Source organism: Equus asinus, chromosome 25 (assembly GCF_041296235.1).
Source record: "Equus asinus isolate D_3611 breed Donkey chromosome 25, EquAss-T2T_v2, whole genome shotgun sequence".
Lineage (NCBI taxonomy): Eukaryota > Metazoa > Chordata > Mammalia > Perissodactyla > Equidae > Equus > Equus asinus.
Window position 1 is genome coordinate 28,317,889 of NC_091814.1, and position 26,165 is coordinate 28,344,053.

The following is a 26,165-nucleotide window of genomic DNA, read 5'->3' on the forward strand; positions in this document are numbered from 1 at the left end:
ACCTGTTTACATTGAGAGTGATTACTGATGCATGTGGACTTAATGCTGTCAATCTGTCACTCATTATCTGGATTTCCTGCTTTTCTTTTCCTGTGTGCTTTAGCCTACCCATTTAATACTGCAATTTCTTATGCTGGGTTTCTTAAATTTTTCTTTATTTATGTTTTGTGGCTCTGTTCTGTTTTTCAGTTTAGTGGCTACCCTGAAGTTTGTGTTTAGAATCTCGTGTATAATATAGTCTATTCTCCGGTGGTCTCTTACTTACTTGACCTAGACTGATTTAGTCCCTTTGCTCTTCCCCTCCTAAATTATTATTTTCATTTCTTATTCCAACTCGTGTTATGAGTTTGTAGTTAGAGTGATAAGATCGTCTTTGCTTTGGTAGTTTCCTTCCCTTTATCCTAATGCTATAGTTGAATATTTGCTATCCTATTCTGGTTCTATCCATCTGTCTCCCTACTCTGTGATTTGTGACCCCTTTCTCCCTTTTTTCTTTTTTCAGGTATGAGAGCCTTCTAGAGGATTTCTTGTAGTGGAGGACTTTTGGTTACAAATTCCCTTAACTTTTGTTTGTCTGGAAAAGATTTAATTTCTCCCTCATATCTGAAGGATATTCTTGCTGGATAGAGTATTCTTGGCTGAAGATTTTTATCGTTTAAAGTTTTGAATATGTCACTCCATTCTCTCCTAGCTTGTAAGGTTTCTGTAGAGAAATCCACTGAAAGTCTGACAGGAGTTCCTTTGTAGGTTATTTTCTTCTGTCTTACTGCCCTGAATATTCTTTCTTTGTCTTTCATTTTTGCCATTTGTACTACTATACGCCTTGCAGTAGGTCTTTTTACATTGACAAATCTAGGAGATCTGAAAGCTTCCTCTACACACATTTCTCCCTCAATCCCTAGATTTGGGAAGTTCTCTTCTATAATTTCATTAAGCACACTTTCTGCTCCATTTTCCTTTTCCATGTCCTAGGGAATTCCTATGATCCTTAAATTCTTTCTCCTCATTGAATCCGCTATCTCTCAGAGATTTTCCTCATTCTTTTTAATTCTTAGTTCTCTTTCTTCCTCTGTCTGGAGCCATTCAGCCTGTCTATCTTTGATTATGCTAATTTGCTCTTCTATGGTGTCTACATGGGCATTCAGGGAATCCGTAGTCTGTTTTATCTCGTCCATTGTGTTTTTCATCTCTAGTAATTCTGTTTGATTCTTCTTTATAATTTCAATCTCTTTTGTGAAGTAAATCCATAACTCGTTGGCTTGTTTCTCTATCTTTCTCTCTACCTCATTGAGTTTTTTGATTATAGCTACTTTGAACACATTTGCACTTAGTTTACCTATTTCCAAGTCCTCAAGACTTAATTCTGTGTTTTTATTGTTTTCCTTCTGGTCTGGAGCTTTTATAAATTGCTGGATGGTAGAAGGGCGGTTTTTTGCATGGTGGTAGAATTCGGTTGCAGTTACAGCCTGTTGCCAATAGATAGGGGTCCAGAGCTGCACGTTCTGAGCTCTCTGCTGTCAGGCAAGATGGCGGCGCCCAGTGCGGTTTGCCAGGGGGAGGGGCAGTTTCTCTCACGCGCTGATCTGGATTCAGATCAGTTCGGTTCTCTGGCCTCCTGGGGCCCTGGGTTTATGGGGTCCCCATGCATGGAAGCTTTCCCCTGTCCACGGGTTTCCACTGTACAGGCAGCGGGAGTCCTGGATGATCTCCCAGTCACACGGCCCCTCCCTTGCTCCTTCCCGCACCCCCAACAGCAATCCCGGTCTCTAGGGGAGGGAGTGAAGTTCTCTCCTCCCCTGTTCCAGCTCCTCTGAGGCCTGCCGCAAGGTCTCCGTCCTCCGTCTTTTTGGTACTGTAGGTCTCTGACATCTTGGCATTAGGTTTATTTGCTGAAATTCAGTTTTTCCAATCCTTTGTTGTACTTTGGAGGGGAGAGAGTCCTGGGTCAGCTCACCCCGCCATTTTGCTCCGCCCACCTCTATATCGATTGAAAAATTTTATTGAAACGATGTGAGTAAATCATTTCTGCTCTAAGATTACGTCCATTAAAATATGATCATGAGGGGCTGGCCCAGTGACAGAGCGGTTAAGTTCGCACACTCTGCTTCAGTGGCCTGGAGTTCATGGGTTCGGATCCCAGGTGTGGACCTACACACTGCTCATCAAGCCATGCTGTGGTGGCATCCCACATACAAAATAGAGGAAGATTGGCACAGACGTTAGCTCATAGCTCAGGGCCAATCTTCCTCACCAAAACAAACAAACAAAAATATATATATACATATATATATATGTCTACGATCATGAAAACAGGTCGGTCAGTAAAGAGCAAATTTGCAAACGGTCTCATATGTCAGGCCCAATATTAACATGGACTACCTCAATATCAATAAAAGACACTTTTAAATAAGAAAAGAAGTAAATCAAGTGGCCCAAATACATATATACTTTCGTTTCTGTGATTAACTACATGGGCATCTGCATTAGGATTGTTAGAATTCCAATAATCTCAGGAGTGTTAGAAGCAGCATGTGGAGGAAGAAATAAGGCACAAGACCTAGAAAAATTGCTCATAAGAAAAGGAGCAAAGCTAAGATTGCCTTTCAGAGAGTGGCCAGTCCTTCCTCCTGCTGGGGCAGGCCAAAGGGAGGACCAGTGTGCGCCTGGTCCTCACTGTATCCCATGAAGTGTACCTTGGGCTCCAGTGGGCAGAACAAATACCTGATACTCTGCTGGGTGTCTCTAGCACAAGTTTGATATGACAGCATCTGGAGAATATCTAACTCCTATTTTATTTTACCAATCTTTTTCTCATGGGCACACACACATGCACACATACACAGTCTTAGAGATAATTCTGAAAGGAAGGAAAAAAGACAATTATAGTTCATAGTTTACCACAAATGCACATCATCCAGCTCAATAGAAACCCATGTGCTCCGAAATGCACAGAAGGTCCACAACGTTTTAGAGTGTGTCATCCTTAGCTCTGGTCATCTGTTTTGTGAATGGTGACCCTAATGTGCTTTTCCAGTTCCAGTAACTTTTGGTAAAATTTTTCAGCAGTGTCTTCATCTAGGTCCATCTGGAAAAGAAGCAAAGATAGGGATGACCAGAAAGGAAAAATCAAATGAATAGTGTTTGTATAAAAGGAAGGCATTCATCACATGTAAGAAAACTGAAAAAAAAGAAAATGGCCAGTTGGAAAGGGCAGCAGTGGCAGCCACATGGGGAGTATTAGGAAACTCTGAGATCCTGAGGACCTATAATTCTCAGTCTAGACTCCCACAGTCACCAAACCTACTGATGCTTCCCTTAAATAGCAAGACAGAAAGATCTGAGTTTTGCTGTCTCCCCTAACTCCTATGTACCCAGTAATAGAAGACACCAACCAACTGTGATATAAGACAGGACAAAAGAGGAAAATCAAGGATTCTTTTTTTTTTAATTCCAACTGCTACCCACCTCCTTCTTTAGTAAAAGAGCCCTGACTTTAGCTGGGCTCACTGCCTTCCAGATGAAAGACTACATGTCCAGCCTCCACTGAAGCTCGTGGGCACCATGTAACTATGTTCTGGCCAATGAGATGTAAGTGAAGTGTTGTGGGTACCACCCAGGAGTCTCTTTAAAAGGAATGGGGCATTCCCTTCTTTCTCCCTTATTCCATACTCCGCTCTTGAGCTGTAAGGATGAGGGCCACCCCTAGGGATGGCAGAGGGTGACGGAAGAAACCTGGGTAGCTGACAATTTGAGGAGCTGCCAAGCCAGCCCACGCCTGCCTCTCTCCAAACTGTTTTTACATGTGAGAAATCTAAGCTCCTATCTTGTTTAACCCACTGTTATTTAACAATCTTCTATTTTGTGTAGAAAATCTGACTTTAACTGATACACTGTATATAAAAGCAAATTTTCAGCCCCTATAGAATAAAGTGATATCTCTTTTCAAGTCATCACAGAGCCAAAACTTCAGAAAAAGGCTCGCTCTTCACAAAGCTAAAAGGCTAAAAATTAAAGAAAACTTCATAAACATTTTGGAAATTACATTTACAGTCATTCAATCACATTAGAGTCTTTCTATATTGGAACTGGAGGGGCTCTCTCTTTTCTATATTGGAACTGGATCTCCCCAGCATGAGAGATCTATTTAGTTCAACCCAACCTTTTAACAGAGGAGAAGCTGACTTCCCCAAATTAATCCAAGGTCAAAACACTTTCTTCAATGCATTTCCATAAAATGCGAATAAAATGCTTTGGCTACAGAATTAAACATTTTCTCCCCTTGGTAAACGAATCATTCCCTGGAGATTAACAGTAAGTTCAAACAAACTCTGAGGGCCTAAAAGCAAGCTTATTAATTACAATAGAGCTCCCAAAGTGTGTTCTTTGGGATGTTATTGTTATGTAAAACCTGAAGTTAAAAGAAAATGTCACATAGTCAAGAACAGTTTGGAACCACCAGGATGAAACATTTCACACGTACTTCTTAACTGTACCAACTTCTCAAAAAAGCGCTTACTGGGCTAACGTGCATTATACGCGTCTCTGAAAGAGGGGTATACCTAATATGAAGCACTTCTCAAATTTACTTGACTGACAGACTGCTTTTTGCAAATCTCCTCAAGGAACTAGTATCCCACAGAACATATTTTGAAAAACACTGGAGGTACACAGGTTTGCTTCTAGTAAACAGACACCACAGGAAGCAGGGAGCATGGGTGCCCTCAGACCTCAAGGTACTGACATATAGACAAGAACACTGCCCATTATTTCACTTCCCTGAGATAACTTACTTGCCTCAATCTAGTTTTATTTTATGCCAATGACTCTTCACAATAAGCTAGGTAGTGAAAAATGGGAGGCTGAAATAAACCTTACTCATGACAAAAATACAACAAAATTAACTCATATAGGTTCAAAATAAATTCCTCATTTTCTAATATGTAACTCTATGATTGATATCTTCTTATAAGATTATACAGTCTAAAACACACAGCACTGATTTTTTTCCCATACCCCATCTCCTGCCTCTTCAAAACACCAATCTCTTAAAGCTAATAACGATCACAAGTGGAACTGAATACTCAAAGGGAAGTTAGCTTCACTCAGAAAGACACTTTATATTTCATCCAATTTGCAATAGATTTATTTGGTACCTACCACGTGCAAGGCAACATGCTAGGAAAGAGGGGTACAATCCTCCTCCGCACAGAGCTTATATTTGGACAAGGGAGCCAGATGTTGACTGAATACTGCACACAACAGGTATAAGATGCTAAGGAAGCCAACAACGGAGGCATCTGACCCAGTCTAACGGGCCAGAGAATGCTGAGATACAAGCTGAGGTCTTAAGAATAAATAGTAGAAATCAATCAGTTGAAAGAAGAAAGGTAAGAGCAGTTCAGGTGGAGAGAAGACATGCAAAGGCTCAGAGGCAGAAGAACGCAGACAAAGATGAAAACAGGCCAGTGTGTTCCCAGCACACAGAGAGGGAAGACCCAGGAAAGAGACACCAGGAAGCTGGTGGGGCTGGTCAGGCACCAGGGGACTAGTTCATCATCCTAGCAGTAAACCTTTTCGATGTAACAATGTAAACAGATTTACCTTTTGGGTCATTACATAATTCCTTCCAAAGCCAGTGGTACTACTCAGGTATTTGGCCAAAGGATCAAGAGACTCTGGCTTTTGATGGAAAAGCCATACCTGGAAAGGAAGAGGGTGACAATGATTTTTTTGTTCTGCCCAAGGTGAGTGAGGCTGGTAGGGATTTACAATTAGTGCTTAACAGACCTACAAACAAATTCTAAAAATCCTCTTGAATATCATCAGCTAATTTTGATGTCTTCACAAACCACTACTGTAATTTGAAGGAAGAAAGTAAGGCAGCCTGCTTATTAGTACCCTTTGAGAATTTATGTAAAGCAAAATAACCCTCATATATTAGCTGTCTCTTCCCTTAATCCCAAAATTAAAGTTTACGGCATACAGACGAGCTTATTCTGAGTTGATACTAACCTGCCCAGTAAAGTGCAAGTCATTTATATAATATTTCATTCTATTACTAGATAAGCATGCATATGTACAACATTCAAAAGATATACGTGATAAAAAGTTAGTCCTCCTCTCTTCCCAATTGTCCAGCCACCTAGTTCTCTCTGGAAGCAAGCACTCTTACTAATACCTTAGGTATTCTTCCAAAGAAAAGCATTTGCTTAAAAACATACATATCCTTTTCTCATACTCAAATGGAAGCATATGTACTATTCGACACTTTGCATTTTTCACTTGAACAATAGGCTCTGGAGATATTTTCTAATCAGCATATGTAGGGCTGTTTCATCCTAAGCAGCACAGTATTCCATTTCATGGATGTACCATAATTTATACAATCAGTTTCCAATTGATGGACATATAGGTTGTTTACCATCTTTGCTATTACAAACCACACCGTGACAGATGATGAATACACCATTTCATATAAATTTGAGTACATCTATACGATATCTGCCAAAGATGGAATTTCTGGGTTAAGGGTATATGTATTTATTATTTTGAATGATCTTGCCAAAGAGTCCTTGATAGAGGCTATATAGATCTACTCTCCCCCAGGATTTATAAGAGTTCTCATTTCCCTATATCCTTGCCAATCAACGTACTATCAAACTTTCTAATCTTTGCTAATCAAGTTGAAAAACAATTTTTCATTGTTGTTTTAACTTGCATTTCTCTTAGTAGAAATACGTTTGGGCAGCTTTTCATACGACTAAAACAGTTTAAAAAGTGTTCATGTCCTTTGCCCCTTGTTCCAATAGGTTATTGTTTTCCTTGATTTGTTGAAGCTCCTAAACTATTAAGAAAACGAACTCTTTATTTACGATATGAATGGCAGGTACTTTTCTTCCACTTTGTGGTTAGTCTTTGTAGTACATTTATAGTGAGGATTTTAGTCATGCAAGCATCTTTACTTTTATTTAATCACAATTTTCAGTCTATTCTTTTATGGTAACTTGGAATAGCTAAGCCTCCACACTCAAACGATTTAAAAATTTCCCAATATTTCCTTCTAGTAATTATATATTTTAACTTTAATGTGTAAATCTCTTTTTTCTGTGTTTTAAAGATTGGCACCTGAGCTAACATCTGTTGCCAATCTTCTTTTTATTTTTTTTTCCTTCTTCTTCTCCCCAAAGCCCCCCAGTACATAGTTGCATATTCTAGTTGTGAGTGCCTCTGGTTGTACTTTGAGCTATGTGGGATGCTGTCTCAGAATGGCTTGATGAGCAGTGCTAGGTCCCTGCCCAGGATCGGAACCAGCGAAACCCTGGGCCACCGAAGTGGAGCACATGAACTTAACCACTCGGCCACGGCGTCGGCCCCTATAAATCTTTTAATTTACCTAGAATTTTATTTGAGTGTAAGGTAAAAGAAAAGAAGTTATTCGACTGTTTGGCAACATTTGTGGAATAACCCATCTTTTCCCCACTGATTTGGAATGCTATCATTATCATACACTAAATCCCCGAATGCTATGGGTCTAGTCTAAACTTTCTACTCTATTCCACTCTTCTGTCAATTTGCAGGCCAGAACTTTACTGTTTTCATTAAGATAGTCTTCTTTAAAATCTTAAATACTGAAATATACTGACTCCTTTACAAGAAGCCTTCTCTCATTTACTTCTAAAATTCCTATTTTACAGATAATAAAAGGCTTAGATGAGTGAAAAAATGTGCCCCAGGGTTCACAGGCAGGAACTGGAGAACTGGGATTCTAGCAGAATTCTAGAGCCCACACTCTTAACCACTGTGCTTTAGGCCGCTCAAGCTCAGTCAATTTAAGGAGATAAAACTGATCCAAAGATTGAAGAGACTTGTACACAAGTGGTATGCTCAAATCCTCATCCATAGGCACCAGCATCTACAACCATCACTAGGTGGCAATGAGAGGGATATTCTCCTACCCACCCACATTTTAGGAAATTACATCAGGGGCACAACAAAGTTTTTAAACAGAGACATGGGGTCATGCTGTCTGTCCTATCCAAATCCCACCCACCCTTTGGGGCTCCGATCAAGCCCTACCTAGTCAGCAACGTCTGCTCCATCCAACGGGGCCAGCCCCCCTGGTCCCCCTTTCTAGTTGTTCCTAGAGGACTCACCATCTGATGACAGGATGCTTTATTTCTTGCCCATTTTCTGTATTCATTCTTTTTTCTAAACATGACTCTGAGATCCTTAATAACTGGAGATTTTTCTTCTAACTACTCCCCATACCACTGACACTCAATATATACGTGACCTCTATGCTTGATTTTCAGTGTTATAGATGTGCAGAATGAGTAATTCTGAAAGGAGTATTCATTATTTCTAATGGTTTGGCAAATATATCAAGAACTAATTAAAATTAGTTTAAAAGCACTTGCTTCTACAATCAACTTGTGTCCCTACAATAAATGCATTTATTTCTGCAATGTTTACCAAAACAGGAGTGTCAAGGTAATTTCCTCAATATTTTCCTTAGTTAATTTCAGTTCAGCCAAAATTTAAGAATCTACTAAATATAAACACTACAGTACTAGGCTCTCAAGTTTCCAAGATGGACAGCAAAAATCCTGAAGGAGCTAAATGGAGTGAGGAAGACAAACACACAAAGAACTGACTCTAATACAATGGGATCTCGACCAGATGGTGTAAAGAACAGAGGACGAATAAGTTCCATCTTGAATAACAATTCTAACCCATTAGTAGAGGATGCCTTTGGGGTCTTGGGTTGGAAATAGTCAAAGACATCATTTGTGTATAATAGCAAAGAGTACTATGATCCATTAGTAATATCTGCCGGTGATGAGGAAACACACAATCCACTTGCCATGTGATTCAAGGAAATGCAGTGGTTTTCTAATAAAATAACAACTTGATCCTCTAATATTGACAGAGGAAAGGGAATTTCCATATAAGGAAATGCAGCTGGACTTAATTGCCTCTACTCTTGACCCACAAGATGCACTTTCTCCATGGGAAATCTCACAGTGATTGCCCAGCCACCATCTTGTTTTGCCAGTAGTATTCCACTGCTCTACACTCCTCTAGCTGCTAGTGGATCTTGCTTCTAGAAAACTGCTATCCCTTCCACTATGGTATCCAGTGCCATGGTCGATATAAACTCTCAAACTTCACTCCGAATGCTCTGCTCTCAGCCTTATGGTCCACCTTAGTCTTAAATAGGACCCTGATTATTCACAGAGCTTGTTTTCTTATCTTTTTTGTTGAGATTGTTCCTACTACCAGTGAACTTACAATTTACACCTGTAAGTGATTGTACAAGCCATTGAAACTCTAGTAACATACCATGGCTTCTGTTCCATTGTACGGTGTTAAAGTGAAAGCACTTGCAAAAAAGCGAAGCTGAGGAGAAGAAAACAATAGTCATTTTCTGGGGGTTCAAGCATCACATCAAGAATAGAGTCACAAAAGCATTATTCATTTACATTTTTAAAAAAATAACCTGAATTTCTTATCATAGAACATTTTTTTTAAGTATCAAAAAATAAAGAAGTCTCAAAAAGAAGCATCGCTTAGGGGCCGGCTCCGTGGCCGAGTGGTTAAGTTCGCGCGCTCCGCTGCGGCGGCCCAGGGTTCGGATCCTGGGCGCGGACATGGCACTGCTCGTCAGGCCACGTTGAGGCAGTGTCCTACATCCCACAACTAAAAGGACCTGCAACTAAGATATACAGCTATGTACCGGGGGGTTGGGAAATAAAGCAGAAAAAAAGAAAAAAAGAAGCATCACTTAATCTCCATCACTCCAAGTCAACCACTTTTAACATGAAGGCATATTTCCCTCTCATCTTTTTTCAACACCTGCCATAATGAAAGGACATTTTTTCCTGAACTCTAAAAGGGAGGGAGATTTCCTAACGTGCGCTGGAGGAACACTGGTCCTGCAAGATGCTCAAAACACAAAACCAAAATAAACAGGCAAAAACCTGGTTCTAGGGTCAGACAGTGCACAATCATCTCCTTCTTGGGAATTTCTGAAGCACATGACCACATTGAAAGCTCAGAGAAATCCAGTTTAATATCACTTAACACAGGTTTCCCAAAATTATATAATCAGAGAACTCTTGGGATCTATGGTGCATGATCAAAGAAACATTCCCTTAAAGAGAAGTGGACACTTGGGTGGTGGAGTGGTGGGCACATCAAGTAGGACGAAACAGAGGTTACATATTAACTAACTTCAAAAACCTTAAGTGAAATGGAATTCTGCCACGTTCAGGTTCAATTTCTTAAATCACTTCCCAACTCTTAAACACATCTTTCTGGTCTCAAATCGAACAGTGTAACTAAACTAAGACAAGAAGTGTTCTTCACTTACCAGCAATATGAACGGCATCAGCAGCGTCCATATAAAGGGAGGTAGAATTCCATACGTCAAATTGGTCAACATTGTACCTGGGCACAACACACTGGAATACAGACCCTGGGAACACAGAGAGGGGTAGCAATAAGATTTTAATGCAATGTATGTTGACTCAGTCCACCCATATGCTAGTCAATAAAGGAGATACACAAATAAGCAAGGGAGCATGAAGGATTTACACTCTGAGCTGTCCTTGAAGCTGGGTAGACCATTTCAGTTTAAGAATCACGTACTGAGAACTCACTATGAGAAGCCTTCAGGGTATAAAAATTAGTAAGACAAAGGCTTTATTCTGAAGAAACTTATAGTACAAAGAATAACCAAGCTTGAAGCTAGAGGAGAAAAGTAGGCCCTGGTTACCTGAGTTTTCCATGTGATTGGCTTAACTGAAGACCAGTTTATCAGCCATAATAAACACAAGATAAAAAAGACATATATGGTACAGTCTTTGCCTTTAGGAACTTTCTGATCTAGTAAATACAGACAGCTAAAGTATGTGTCTGCTGGGGCTGGCCTAGTTGCCTTGTGGTTAAGCTCGGCGCACTCTGCCTCTTCAGCAGCCTGGGTTTAGTTCCTGGGCACGGACCCTCACCACTCATCAGTGGTCATGCTGTGGCAGTGACCCACATACAAAATAGAGGAAGACTGGCAACAGATGCTAGCTCAGGGCAAATCTTCCTCAGCCAAAAAATAAACAAATGAATAAATAAAATAAAGTATGTATCCATTGCCCTGCAGGTACATAAGACCCATACCTCCAGCTCCTGGCAACAGAGAGGAACGAAAGGCTGTGTGTGGTTCCACAAACAGCCTCCAACTGAAGATCTCTAAAGCAAGGTCTTAGCCTAGGACTCATCATGTCAGAAAGATCTGTCTTATAAAGAGAGCCCCAATTACCACAGAGCGTATGTTAATAGAAATGGCCCTGCGTAGTCTTCAGTAATCCTCAGAGCACCAAGATTTGTTTTACAAGTTGATTTAGTTTAATTTTCACTGTATTTTACCTTGTTTTGATATTGACTATTTTAACTCATATTTTTATTACTTTTAATCTTCTTTTTTCTTTTAAATGAAAAATAAGAAGTGTCAGTGTAACACAGGCAGTTCAGCGGACAGACAGCACCCTGAGCAGCAGAAGCTAGAAACTCTTCCTCCTTGACTCAGGGGTGCAGAGGCGTGGCGGCACCTGACACACATAATCCAGTCCCTGGGAGTCCCCTCGATTTACCGACAGGCCTCTGTTGGTCCTCTGACCAAATGTCAAGAGCCTGGACTCCTCATCCTGATAGACCAAAACTTCTTCCCAAGAAAGTAACATTTTGCTCCAAAGATAGCTAAGGAAAGTTTCTTATTCTGGTACCTAGCTAGGAACACTTGGAGACTATTCAGCCTTCAATGAAGACACCTGTGAACTAAAATCCAGGGTTTCCAACAGAATGACTTTCGGACATTGAGCAACAAAAGAAACAAACAAGGAGGCAGTCTTATCCAAGACTGCGGTTCCTGCACGCCCTCAATTACAGGGAATGAAGTGTGACCACCCTGAGGATTTCTGTATGACTTGTGGGAAGGGTCATGAGTGGATGGTTAAACTCTGTCAGGCAGCCTGTATGGACCTGACAACATTTCCAGCAATACAAGTCCTCAGAATGCTGTAGTTCCTTCTCAGCTGCTCTCTCTTCATAAAAGCCCAGGAGGAAAAGTCGTGGGCTGAGAACCAATCATACAGAGGTTCGGGGGCAGTAGCACTAGCTAAATCTCCCTTTTTTGTAAAAGAGGAAATCCCAAACCTTACCTGACAATTGAGACTTAAGTAAAATCCAGAACTTTTCATGAAAAAAAGAAGCTAATCCACTGTAACCTTGCCCCTAAAAGGGAGTGTCCAGGGGACAAGCAGTTGTGACAAGTTTTTAAATATCTCAAGAAACCTCAGAAGGAGGCTCACCACTGGACCAACACACTAAGGTCAAATATAATAATAATAATAATAATAATAACAACAACAGCCAACACACACACAAGCATGTGCACACACATGTACAGACCTCATGCCCACATGCACAAGCAGACATGCATATGCATACACACCACATATACAATCACATTCATACAGGCGCACACACCCACAAAACCCATATACGTGCATGGGGATGCACACCCACACATGGATGCATGCACACAAGCACATACGCCCCCACTCATTCATACCGCATGTACACACGTGTGCAGACACATGCACAAACACACACACATTCTGAACACAAAGCACTGCTGTGACTGCTTCATTCTAATCCCCTCATTTAATTCTCCCAACAAATCCGTGAGTTAGGCACTATTATTATCCCTGTTTTACAGATGAGGAAACCAAGGCACAGGGAGATCAAACAATTTGTTCAAGGTTACAAAGCCAGTGACAAAGCCAGGATTCAAATCCAGTTCTAGAGAGTATGCTCTTAGCATCTTCTTATATACCGTCCTCTTCATGAAGAGGCATGATTCGAAGAGCCAGAACACACAAGTGAGAATTCCATCTGATAAAGGTCTCCATTCCAGAATAAATCATGTTGTTCAGACCATCACACAAGGCTTAGACTGCTGCGTCTAATGTATGATCAAAGAAGCTCCTTAAGGGCAGATACTTTTTGAGTCATCTTGTCATTTCTCCTTCCTCCTCACACCTAAGGCTGACCTACTGCCCTAAACATGATAGGTCTTCTTGTAAATATTAGTGGAATTAAATTTCTCCACAGTCCCACACTCAACCAACAGTCCAAGAAAACAAAGAAAAATGCCCATGGGACAGAATGGAGATTTTCAGTTAAGATTTTAGACCCAGGCAAGAGAGACATACAGAGAAGCAGTAAATTCCAGACCATGGAGGCCACAGGGAGCCGGCATGACTGAGAGGGGTTGCCCACTCTAAAGAAACAGCCTCTAAACCCAGGGTCCTCGCAGAGACAGCTCTCTGGAGTCTCACCAAAGATCACCACTATCCAGAGAGCTTTATAAGTACTGACCATCCTATAGCATCTGATATTGATAAACACTGGGAGGCAGAATAGTTTTGTGGGAAAAGTCCCAGCTATAAAGTCAGACAGCCTTGGGCTCAACTCTGAGCTTTATCATTTACTAGTTGTGTGTCTTCTGGGTAAATGACTTAACTTCCCAAACTTCAGTGTCCTCACATGGAAATGGGAATATTCAGACCCACCTCACTGTAATGGGAAAGGTATTAAATGACACACCCAGATACAGAGTACAGCACCTAAAACACAGCAAGGGCTTAACAGTAGGTATTAGTTTCGGAAGTAGTGTCATTCTGTTACAGAAGTTATAGCTCTTGAAGAACTACAAAATGGTGAATGAGCCCCCAGACACCTAAAAAGTCAGCAGCTAATTATCTCTGCCCTAAAACTTTCATATACACCAACTATCAATCTTATTCATGCCTGGTCTTGTCCTCACAGCAATCCTGATCAAGAAGCTATACTGCATGTTATAAACTACAATGGTTAATAGAGAGTCAACCATGTTACTAGGAAAGGAACTGTAGTTCAGAAACCACTGCCCTGCCACTTCCGTATCACTAAGATAGGCCTCACCCGCTGGTTGAAGTTCCTGTTCAAAGCTAGACTCAGAAGGTCAATAGCATATTTGGAAGAGCTGTAGGGCTCCTGGCCTTTGCTGTGCTGGAAGTCCTCAAGGCTGAAATTAGATTTCTTTGCATTGCGAGATGACGTCCAGATGAGCCGAGATGGACTGTTACTGTGACAGAGGAGAGGTTCCAGTTCCTGAATCTGAATGAGGAAAAAAAGAAACAAAAAATGTATCAAAATATACTGGGGGAATACAGGATAACAATTTTGAAACTACTATAAACGAATACTGGAATTGAACAGGTTTGTCACTATTAGAGTGGGATATTACAGATAAACAAGGGAGGAGGCTGGAATGATCCATGTGATAATGGATTAGAGTTAGAGACATCAGTATGAGCTCATGTTTAGCTTAATAAAGACACAAATGATTACATATAAAAATATTTATAGATATTTATACATACTTGGATCAGTATCCACATATATATCTCCTTGCTCGGCTAGCTGAGAGCGATTCAAAGCAATCGCTATCTCAACAGCAATGAGCACCCAGATCTTGGTTTCTAACACCATTTTCCAATCAAAGGAATCAGATCTCCTTAAAGAACGGCTGATTCTAGGACTGGAGCATGAAACACACAAGATGATCCTGAAGTATCTTGAAACATCAGAAAGGACGTGATCAAAACAGAAAACCATCGTGATGAGGGTTTGTTAAAGATATACAAGATCTGACTGAAAGAGCTCCCAATGGCCAAAACTGAAATAATCTGAGCAAAAAGATGAAGTAGTATTTATAAGACAAAGTAGAAAATATATATCCATAGTCCACAAGGATATAATAAAAGATTTTTTCAGCTTTATTGAGATATAATTGATCAATAAATAAATGATTGAATAAAAAATTAAATGGAGGAGAATACAAAAATCTCCCTTGCAGAAAAATTCCAAACAATTTATGTAGCTAATCCGCATTAAGGAGATTGAGCCTCCCTTAAGTGTGGGCTCTAATAGTAACTCCCTTCTAAAGAGTACAGTATGCAAAGGGAGAAAGAAAAAGAGTAACTTTACAATGGAAAAACCTGACAAACACCACTTGAAGCCAAGTGATCAAAGATAACATCAACATTGAGAAGTCACATTGATAGTATACACACTTGACATGATGTGATGAGAAAGGCACTTCACCTCTGCGGTCTTCCTCCCAAAAGCACATTACTCAAGTCTAACCCTGAGAAAAACATCAGACAAATCCCCATTGAGGGACTGTCTCCAAAGTACCTGAGCATTAATCCTCGAAACTGTCAAGGTCGTCAAAAACAAGGAAAGTCTGAGAAATTGTCACAACCAAGAGGAGACTTGACTACTAAATGTAATGTGGTATCCTAGCTGGGATACTAGACCTGAAAAAGGACATCAGACAAAAATTGAAGAAATCTGAATAAAGTGTGGACCTTCATTAATAATAATGTATCAATATTGGTTCACTAATTGTATACCATACCCATGTAAGATGTTAATAATAGAGGAAACTGGGTGTAGGGTATACAGGAACTCTCTGTACTATCTTGGCAATAATTTTGTAAATTTAAAACAAAAAGTTTATTAAACAAAAATCGAGGAAAGCTTCCGATGTGCTCCATATTTGCAATGAACAAATAAGTCAAATGCAATCAAAAGAAATCATAAACATGAGATTAAACCAGGTCATTGGTTCCTCAACTGTAATACCACACTATGCCTGGAACTTTACAGAAATTATCTCCACTCTTTATAACAACCCTAAAAGTCTGGTCATTTTATATATAATCAAACTGGGCGTGGATCCCTTTGTACAAAGCATTTATCCCGGAACCTAGAATCCTAGTATGTGTTTCATAAAAAGCGGTAAGATTCTTAAATTTAATTTGAAGAGCATGGAAGGCATTATAAGCCTTTCTATTATTTTATTTGATAAATCAGTTCCAAAACCCCTGCTGACATGCCTACCTCTACAAGGACACACAAGAATAAGTCATATCACCAGGACCCTGTAATAACTGTGCCTATGGTCACAACTCTCCTCTGCCACTCCCCCTACCCAGATTACCCAAATACTTGATTTTCTTAATTTAATTTTCTAAACACTAGATCTATCAAAAAATTAACACACTATTAATAACTTATCCTCTATCATTACCAATTAATTTAATAATTCAAAAAGAGGGCAAAGAAAGGGGAAAGGATTATTTAAAAAGATAAAGGAAATGTCAGACAATGGATCCCTGTAAAGTTATAAAAGAAATGACCAGATAAGAATTCAATCCCCTCCTGACTCTATATTTAAATTAACTTTTGTCATTGAAAAACTAATACCACATATCATTAAAAAAAATAGTACTAAAGGATATAGAATGAAACATGAATCTCCACTCATCTCCAATAGTCTGCCACCCTGGTTCATCAAAGGCAACCAGTGTTCCCAATTTCATTTGTATTATTCTAGAAATATTATATACATGTATAAATAATATGTAAAGAGAGATCTTTTTCTGTGTTTATACAAATGAGATCACACTATGCATATTGCACCCTGCTATTTCTTCTTAATAATAAAATACTGGAAGCCATCCCATATAAATGCAAAATATTTATCTCATTTCTTTCAATGGTTCCATGATATTCCAATGTTTGTATAGATCTTAATTTATTGCAAATATAGGCCAGTCCTCAAGGAGGTCCAATGTGGAAGGAAATTAGGCTTAAGATGAGAAAAGTGATCGTGAATATAAAAGTGTCAGAGATACAGGATCTGTCCCAGCATCATAAGCAGTCTTTTCAGCACCCAGGAATTATAAGCATCTGGCAATAGAGTCAGGCATTACTTAATTGAGATATTAAAGCTCAACTATGAGATTAAACTTGAGGCAAGAACAGAGAGCAGGCAAGACTTCTGCTTAACTTTATATGCATGCCTGGAATTGTAACACACAAGCACAGATGCTTCAAGAAAGAAATCAAGATAACGCAAGACTGACTATGAATTATTATTTAATAATGGCATGCCTACTACCCCAGCCTCTCTGATGCCAAGCTCAGTTTCAAAGACCATTTAGAACAGGACTGGTGCACTTTTTCTCAGTTCTGTACATTGTTTCTGAAAGCACTTGTGTTTTTCTTTCTCACTTTCTCTCTACTCTCTAGAGCTGATGTCAAAAGAAAAAATAGGGGGCCGGCTCTGTGGAGGAGTGGTTAAGTTCATGAGCTCTGCTGCGGCAGCCCAGGGTTCAGATCCGGGGCGCGGACATGGCACCGCTCGTCAGGCCACGTTGAGGCAGTGTCCCACATCCCACAACTAGAAGGACCTGCAACTAAGATATACAACTATGTATGGGGGGAGGGGTTTGGGAAATAAAGCAGAAAAAAAAAAAAAGAAGATTGGCAACAGTTGTTAGCCTAAGTGTCAATCCTAAAAAAAGAAAAAATAATATATTGATAGGCTGCTTTAGGGAAGCAATGTTTCCAAAGAGTAGAGTGACCATCCTACTTAAATAGTAGATATTTAATGCTGGCTATAAACTAATGAGCTTAACAAAAGCACACTGTGATGCATCCATGCAAGCCTTTAGGATCACAGCACTAAACGTCGGCTTATTAAGCCCAAAGTCTTCTTACCAAGATAAAGTGGCCAAAGACGTTGGTTTCAAACACCTCCTGGAGCCCGTCGGCAGTGACCTTGTCATCCTGGGTCAGCAGTCCTTCAGCTGTGGAGAACATATGAATCACTTTTCTGAAACAGAAGACAATTGTATGATTCTTTTTTTTTAAAGATTTTATTTTTTCCTTTTTCTCCCCAAAGCCCCCCGGTACATAGCTGTATATTCTTCATTGTGGGTCCTTCCAGCTGTGGCATATGGGACGCCACCTCAGTGTGGCTCGATGAGCAGCGCCCTGTCCGTGCCCAGGATTCGAACCAATGAAACACTGGGCCGCCGGCAGCGGAGCGCGCAAACTTAACCACTTGGCCACGGGGCCAGCCCCAACAAGTGTATGATTTTTAAAAGCTTCTTTAATTGAGGATACTTAAGAGACACTCACGCTGCCCTTCGCTGTCCCCAAACCACATTTTCCTTGATTCTATAATAACAGGAATAAAAATACCTATTGCTCAGACTGGCTTATTGTATTAAACAAAGATGCAAAAATGCTTCCTTTCCCCCAATTCACGGAAGTACTTATATCCTTATAGCTCATACTACCAACAGGAACCCAAGTCTCTCTCAAAAACCTGCTACTAAAACTCTCTTCACTTCTTTCCAAATCGGGTTACAAGTAAAGTTCTCTGGGAGAATAATAGCTATGCCAAGGAGAAAAAGTCCTCCCCTGCACAAACGGATGTTTAACAAAGCTAAACAGGTGGTTTTCTTACTGGGAATTCTTGGAGCATTGAACATATTAATACAGTGATTTGCCGTGAGATCAGTTTCGTAGGTCAAGACCAGGGTGGGACTGCGTGTGGGTTTAATGGAAGGGAAGTAAAACGAAAGCAGCAGTGCCGCAAGTAGCATGCAGTCGGAGTAAGACCATCTATTTACAAACAAGTACACCAGGCCATAAAAGAAGATCTATTTCTTACTGTAGGTTGCCGTCACACATTTTTGGAAGCCACTATTCTAACATGTATTGAGACTCTCCCAGGAAGGTACTTCGTTCTGTGCATTTCTCCAGCCTACTGATCAGAGCACCTGACATACATCTGGGAAATGCTTCCAGAGTGGCTTTCCTGGGTATTGGAGTCTCACTGACAACTCTGCCTGATTCTGAAATGTTCTTCCTAATAGACACGCTCAGGCAGACCAAAAATTGACCTTCCGAAACATCCAACCACTTGGAATGTCCTGGAGACCTAGAACCCCATCAGAATCATGACTTGAAGCACTCCCCACAAAAGATGAATGCTTTTCTTTCATAATGTGGTTGCCACACTTCCTTTCTGTCTTCATTCTTCTCAATACCTTCTCATCCCCCAACTTAACACACTGAGGGCAAAACTAGGCAGAAAAATAAACACCTTCTTTCTAACCAGTTCATTGAGAAAATGAAAATTACCTTGAAAAGAGGCCAGAGAAAAGTGCTTTGATATTCAGCTGTGGATTAGGCATGATCCCAGCATTTAGATATACATAGTCTAATCTCGGAAACCTGCAAGTAAAACATCAAGACAAGATTGTTAGTTACCCCTAGAGCAACTGGAATAAAGAAGGTCTAGGAAGGACAGAAAATACTCTCTGAACCAAAAAGGTGGCCACAGCAAGGTGAAAGGAATGTATGAGACATCAGCGTTACACTACTTTCTTCTCTTTTTCTTTAGCCACAGTAAATATGTGTGTTCTTTTTCTGATGGGGGCTTCAGACAGAATTTGGGGAGCCATAACGGGCTTTGAAGTTAAAATTTCTCTGATCAATGCTCTTTCCAGGTTAGTCCTCCCAATTACGCACTGCAGCAACCCTCTGTCTATTAAAACCACTCCCCTTCTGGTCTTAGAAAGTTTTTTGCTTTTTTCTTTTAAGATTCACATCTTCCCTATTGATAAGTAAAAGTTATATAATAATCATATTCACCTAATCTGATCCATCCGTGCTGGAATCTGAATGCCAAGATATCTACCAAAGCAGAAGATCCATGTGGAAATCGTTCTTTGTTCATAGCCAGGTGCTCTCTATTGTAAAATGATGAAAGCTCACAAGAATACACTGAGATTATGGAAGCCGAATGGGAGCGAGGCACTCCTGGTGGGCTCTCTCCAGGACGCTTGTCATAGAGAGAATTTTGAAATGCTGACTTGAGAAAGCTTTTTCATTTTTAAACCTACATAAGCCTTAATCTAAGTACATTCCTTTTCAACCAGGTTCAAGACAAGCAGAGCCTGCTCTCATGATTCTCACAGACACCATGAACACTCAGAACATCTCCTAGAATTCTACGCACCACACTGATTCTGTGTCCTCCGTACAGCCCAGGGCAACGTGTGGCATAGCTACTAAAGCTAGGACCTTAACATACATACTGAATACTAATATTGATCACACACAAACATTTCTGGATCATCCTATAAGTAACTGACAGCCAAATGACTCTAATTGTTAAACTGACTTTAAAACGCTGATATTGATACCATCAAGTCATCCAGCTTACTGCTACAAAGACAGGGAGCGTCCATCTATTGCTGGTGGTTCCACTGTCTAATTTGCAAACTTTCATCTAAGTATATTAGCCAATTTTACTGGGAATGAAAAGGAAATGCTTAGAAAAGAGTATAAATTGCACCAGAACACCGAATTAAGGTCAGCTTCAGTAAAGTGGCATACTTACTACTTTCAAAGATTAAATGACACCATTGCTTTATTCTGGATAAAAGAGAGCCACTATCCCTTATTAGTTTTCATCTGCGTATATCTAATAGAAAAGAGGATTACAGATGCAAAGACCAGGGGTCAGGAGTGGTGCTGCTTTAGCCAACTGGAAGAGATCCTTCTCAAGCTCTCTTCGGTTCTAACTTACTTCAGATCTATAATCAAAGATAACCATTTGGGCCATTAAGTGCAGGAGATCCTTGACATAAGCAAGAGATCCATCTGGACACTGTCACATATTCCCAAATCTGTGAATATCACTACAACCATCATTTTCTAAATCCGGATGTATTGGAATGAGCTGTAACTAAGTTAGGATGAAGGTTCATTTCTGCTAAATAAGGAAATGAACTAAATCTATACAAAATACATAAGACAATCAGTTGGCTATGAAAGTTTGGGGAAAGAAGGCCTGCAAACATGATTTGAAACTCATAACTTCTGTCCTGACTCCAGGGTTTTTAACTCAGGAAGAACCTTTACTGTGCAGTTTTACAGATTTGGAGACTCTAAGTTATGGAGGAGTAGGGGATGTGGAACCCAGAAAACCTCCTCAGCTTTTTAGAAAGATGATATGGCAGAAAATCCTAGGAGCTCAGCAATAGAGGAGAGAGAAACCACATTCATAAAGGGCTAAGGCTGCACCGAGAAGAGCTGGGGTGAAGACAACTGGCTTTTGCTTTGTAACTCGTGCATCTGGAGCAGGGAAATGCAAATGGCTATCAATAAACATAAAGAAAATGCCAAGTTTTATTCTTCAGTAAATGCCTTTACCAAGAAGGCATTTTTTCTTTCTATTGCACTTCCTTTTACCGTCCAAGGAAATAAAGCAACTCTTGTTTCTTAAGGGCCTCAATTACAAAAATTTAAAATTAAATGATTAACTAAATTAATTTTAAAATTAATTATTTCAGCTATCCCTGGGGCTCAGCATGGACTAGTGCAGGGTTCTTGACTTTTTGATCATAAATTGCCCTTAGAATTAAAAAAACAAGCATGCCCTCTCTCTCCAGAAAAATGCATTGTGCACCTATATGTAATTTTTCGTATACTTTCTAGGGAGTTATATATCCAAGGACTCTATTCCTTCATATACTAAATATTTATCAAATGCCTATGACATGCCAATTACTGTGTAGGTGTGAACAAATCTTTACTGGCCTAGGGAAAAAAAAATACCTGAGGAAGCAGGGCAGAGACCTGGGTTCTAGGACCAAGCCAACCAATATAAATATTACTCTTATTTCTGTCTCCGTTTCTCCACTTATTAAATGTCAGCACCTGCCCGATCTACTTAATGAAACTGTTTTGTGAAGGAAAGATACAAAAAATGCATTCAAATACCAAAGGAGTGATATTAATGGAAGGTATTACAATCAATCACATGTCAAGGTGTACTTAAAAATTAACCTTAGGGCCAGCCCAGTAGCATAGTGGTTATGCTCACATGCTCTGCTTCATCAGCCTGGGGTTTGCAGGCTGAGATCCTGGGCACAGACCTAGCACAGCTTGTCAAGCCACGCTGTGACGGCATCTCACATAAAAGAGAGGAAGACTGGCACAGATGTTAGCTCAGGGCCAATCTTCCTCACATAAAAAAAGAAAAATTAATCTTCATGAAGTAATCATGATTATGATTGAGAATGCAAAGGTGGTACTGAAACAACGGGTCACCCCATACAGATTTCCTCAGCATAGCTGCTTCTTACACTCACCTGTTTCTTTTAAGGTTTTCCTAGCCTTTCTTATTTTATTTTCTCTTCTGTTGAGCAACCACATGAGAGAAAGCCCGTCAACAAGAGGTTTACCTTTGCTTGAGCTCCTTGGAGGCCTGGAACACCGATGGCAGGTTGCTGACATCCACCTGCACGGTGGTGACCTCGGCGGTGGGGTAAGAGGCCAGCAGAGCAGTGCGAACAGCGTCAGCTTTGCTCATGTTCCTGCACGCCAAACACAGGTGAAGCCCATTGTCCTCCTCCAGTAACCGCTTGCAGAGGGCTAGGCCAACGCCACTGAAGGGGCAATTCAGACAGAGAATACGCAGGAATTGAGATGGTGCCAAATAGAGGCATTTCTCTCTGGTTAAGGAAACTGATTCTGCTCACTTGAGCTCCAATCAGGGGCCCAGGTGGACAGAAAAGACTCAAAAATTATTTAAAGAAGGGGGAACCCCCCAGTCTAATAGTCACTTGCTCAGGTCGCTGTCCGGTTTGTGTCTCTGCCAAAGCTCAATGACACAAATAACTGGACTGCAGATGAGAGCCGTCCTTCAGTATTTCTTCTAATACAGAGTTTATCCTGCCAGGGGTTTCATTTTGTACTTATTGTGCCACTCAGGAAAGGGAGTCAAAACATCACCAGCAGGTATTGAAAAGAGCATCTTATTAGTTGTCTCCTGTGCCCATGTTTTACTTTGCTGTCCAAGTTCCTCAAGGCAAGGGCTCTACTATCTGTTGGTATCATTGTCACTGTCGGAGGCACCAGAAATTCCTGATAAGGAATGGATGAATCTCTCAGGAAGAGGCATCAGTAACACAGCAGGAGGTACCAGCTGCACTCAACTACTAGGATCAGATAACCAATAGGAAGAGAAAGAACTCAACATGATTAAGCAGGAGGTAGGAAGAAGAAATATAAGATGGGCACCAGGAAAGAGAAGCAGGGATGAACACACAATTCAAAGACAGATAAACTACTCCAAAAAGAGCATTGGGAAACTGCACAGTAGATGGAGACAGGAGTCAGACCAGTTTGGCTGATAGCAATGAAACCCTAGGTAAGTCAGTCCTCCTCCAAGACTTAAGCTGATTCCAGGCAAAGAATCGGAACACCAAAAAGTGCCTACCACCATCAGTAATGTTGGCCCTGCCAACAGAACATCAAGTATATTTATGTTAATTCATCCTCACTGAGAACAGTAGGCCTTTACTATAAATATACAATTGCACATATCACAATATATGTAAAAGAAACAAACATACAAAATCAATTCTGACTTAAGAAACTTCAACATAGGAGCACCAGATCAGTTGTTAAAGTCACTCAGGAGAGGACACTCCAAAAACCTACCAGTCACAGACACCTACCGAGCTGGCTTAGTTAATATGGATGTGGCTAGATAACTGGACTAATTTTAAATGACATTTCACATATCCTCTGTCTTAATCCCTCAAAAACTCCAAATGCAACCAGTAGAAAAATGGTTTGATTAGTTGCATCCTCCACACATTCTTCAGGGAAGTGCAAATAAGAGGCAAAACAGGCAACAGAAGAGGCTGAGTCGAAACCAGCAGCCCGGGAATAATTACGAAGTGGCAGTAATGGTTATTTGCACTCCACCCACGCCTTAACAGGAAAAGGTTACCTTTCTCCGAGTTTCTGAAGAGTGTATGGTAGGTGCATACGCACTGTGGTAGACGGAATGAGATTTTTTTCTCCCACTGTTCTAATGCTCATGGATGTTGAAATTTATAAGGGGGTGAAAGTCTTGCACAGATAAAACACCTGGAGTACAAGACATGGCCACATGGTCACGATTAAACTGCCAGGCATGGACGGTAAAAACTGGAGAAGGTCAAAGGTGAGAGGGAGAGCGGTCCGCGTGGCAAGCGCCCTTTTCTGGATATCAACAGGATCATCACTACTATTCTCCTCACTTACTGGGACTCTAGTTTTTCTTTCCATTGTCAGGTTTAATTCAAAACACCAGTTACCGAGTGAGTACCTCAAGGACCCGGCACGCCCGGTATCTCGCGCAGTGGGGGACCCAGGGAACAGCGCGACGGGGTCTGGCCCGAGTCCCCACCGAGGCAAAGTCACGGGCAGGCGTCTTGGGGGTCTGTCCGTGGCAAGTCGTCTTGGCCTTATTCTTCCTGCTCCCTCGGACCCCCGATCCGCCGCTGCCACGATCACGAGAGGTCTCACCTGCTCGCCCCAGTGATCAAAACCACCTTCCGCGCCATCGCTCACCTCCAAGCCGCGCTGTAGAGCGGGCACACGCTACAGCTTTCAGAATCCCTAAAAGCCAGACCCTCCCTCCGGCCGCGCCCACGAGCCCGCCCTCCAATCACGGCCCAGCGGGGCCCCGCCTCCCCTTGCGTCATCGACTCCGCGTCGGGCCCTCCAATCGCAGCCCGCCGTCCGGTCAACCCCGCCGGAGCCGGGGTGGGGTGAGATAGGCCGAGGGGCGGAGCCGCGTGACGCAGAGGCCCCAGCCAATCCGGGCTCTCCCCGCCCCCTCCGCGGCGCAAGTGTTGCGCCGGCTGAAGGACAGGCTGCCCTGGCGGCAGCCGTGTGGGCTGGTGGGGGTGTGCTAGTAGCCGAGTGCAGGGATCTGGGATAAGTGGCACAGGCAAGATGCAGGCCCAGGCGCCTCAGATTGGCGCTTCATTGCAGGAAGGCATCGGGATATTTGCACCAGAGCTCTTTATTTTAGAGGATAGGTTTGGGTCTAGGAGCTGAAGTTTGGGGATTCTTTTCTACTTCGTTTTCCACTCCTTTTTGGATGCGTAGATCCAGGCGCTGCACTTTACAGACCAGCTTCTGGTCCCGGACTTCCTCGTCATCTAAAAGATCATCTTTGGGAAAATGAACATTGGTTTATTAAGAATTTTATATAGCATCATGCAGGAATTACCAACTTTGAGAAGTTAGAATAGTTTGGAATGGGAATGTGGAATCAGAGAATCTTAGAACTTCATAGGACGGAATGGGTCTTGTACTGTAACCTTGTACTTTTTACCACAAACTCTTTGTGGTAAAGGACCCGTTTTGTTATTTCCAAGCCCTCCCAGATGGGTATTTTTGGAAAATACAATAAAGATGAATTACTAGAAAAATGAAACAAAAAGCAAAAGGCATACAAAATACAAGGCCCAATTGTTTATTATTAGATTCAACACATGTAACAGTGCTCTGCCAAACTTCTATAGAAGTTTCTAAGGCTTACTCTAGGTTTCTGTATTTATTGTGAACTGGTAACAATGCAACCATCACCAGTCCAAGTCCACACTAAGGAACCTATGCATCATGTATCAAACTCTACAGAACATACTTTACTTCATGGCCTCTTTCAAAATCTTAGTTTCTTGTGAAAGGCTATGAGACTGAGATAACCTATGTTGGCTTTTGAATATCCTAGAGGCTTTGATTAATTTGATACCAACTAGTTTATTAATCATTTGTGTTGTACCAGTAAAATTAGATCAGAAGAATAAATATGATTATTTGAACATTAAACTCCTAAATAATGAAAATATCTTGATTATTATTTGGGTGGAAATCAGCTTCTGCCCTTATCCCACCTTCAACTATTCTTAAGAGACCACAGTTTAACAATATTTTCTAGAAGTCCTGGAGTAAAGTTAACCCCAGTCTTTAGAGTTTAGACCCAAAGGCTCCTTTTAAAGTATCCTAGAGCTCAGAGGTGACGTGTAAAATGAATAAGAGAGGGGACATGGAGTTGTGTGGATAGCCTATGAAAAACTCATTTCTGCAAAGAACAGGGAAAGTCCAGACTGGAGACCAAGCATCACCACAATCTTGGGATGACAGTCAGTGTAGTTAAGCGAAGGGCAGAAGACTTCAGGGCAAGACCAGGAGTCTCTCCTTCCATCATGATGTCTATCCAAGCCCAGTGCAGAAACCTTGGTCTCCTCTTCCTTCTTTCAACTAAAGTTGCTGCTTTCAAGGTTCTGCAGCCTTCAAAGATGAGCTGAACTGTTAGAGGTGACAGAGAGACCAGGAGAATAGAACTC

General features: G+C 41.1%; 1 protein-coding gene across 4 annotated transcripts; it reads right to left on the minus strand.

The window, feature by feature from the left end:
• Positions 1-1,022: 1,022 nt before the first annotated feature.
• On the minus strand, positions 1,023-24,477 carry HSD17B7 (hydroxysteroid 17-beta dehydrogenase 7). Of its 4 annotated transcripts, none has more exons than XM_014829521.3 (9): positions 24,334-24,477; positions 22,218-22,421; positions 19,105-19,197; positions 17,671-17,785; positions 14,020-14,214; positions 10,373-10,477; positions 9,343-9,399; positions 5,602-5,700; positions 1,023-3,085 (listed from the first exon to the last, which is right to left on the minus strand). In XM_014829521.3, exons 1-9 carry the CDS (start codon positions 24,369-24,371, stop codon positions 2,984-2,986), a joined length of 1,008 nt encoding a protein of 335 aa, XP_014685007.1. In that variant the 5' UTR covers positions 24,372-24,477; the 3' UTR covers positions 1,023-2,983. The 4 variants fall into 4 exon arrangements, 3 of the variants coding, with proteins under 3 accessions (XP_014685007.1, XP_070353150.1, XP_070353151.1); XM_070497049.1 differs by having other exon boundaries at positions 24,134-24,444; XM_070497050.1 differs by having other exon boundaries at positions 24,215-24,432.
• Between the last annotated feature and the right edge of the window lie 1,688 nt (positions 24,478-26,165).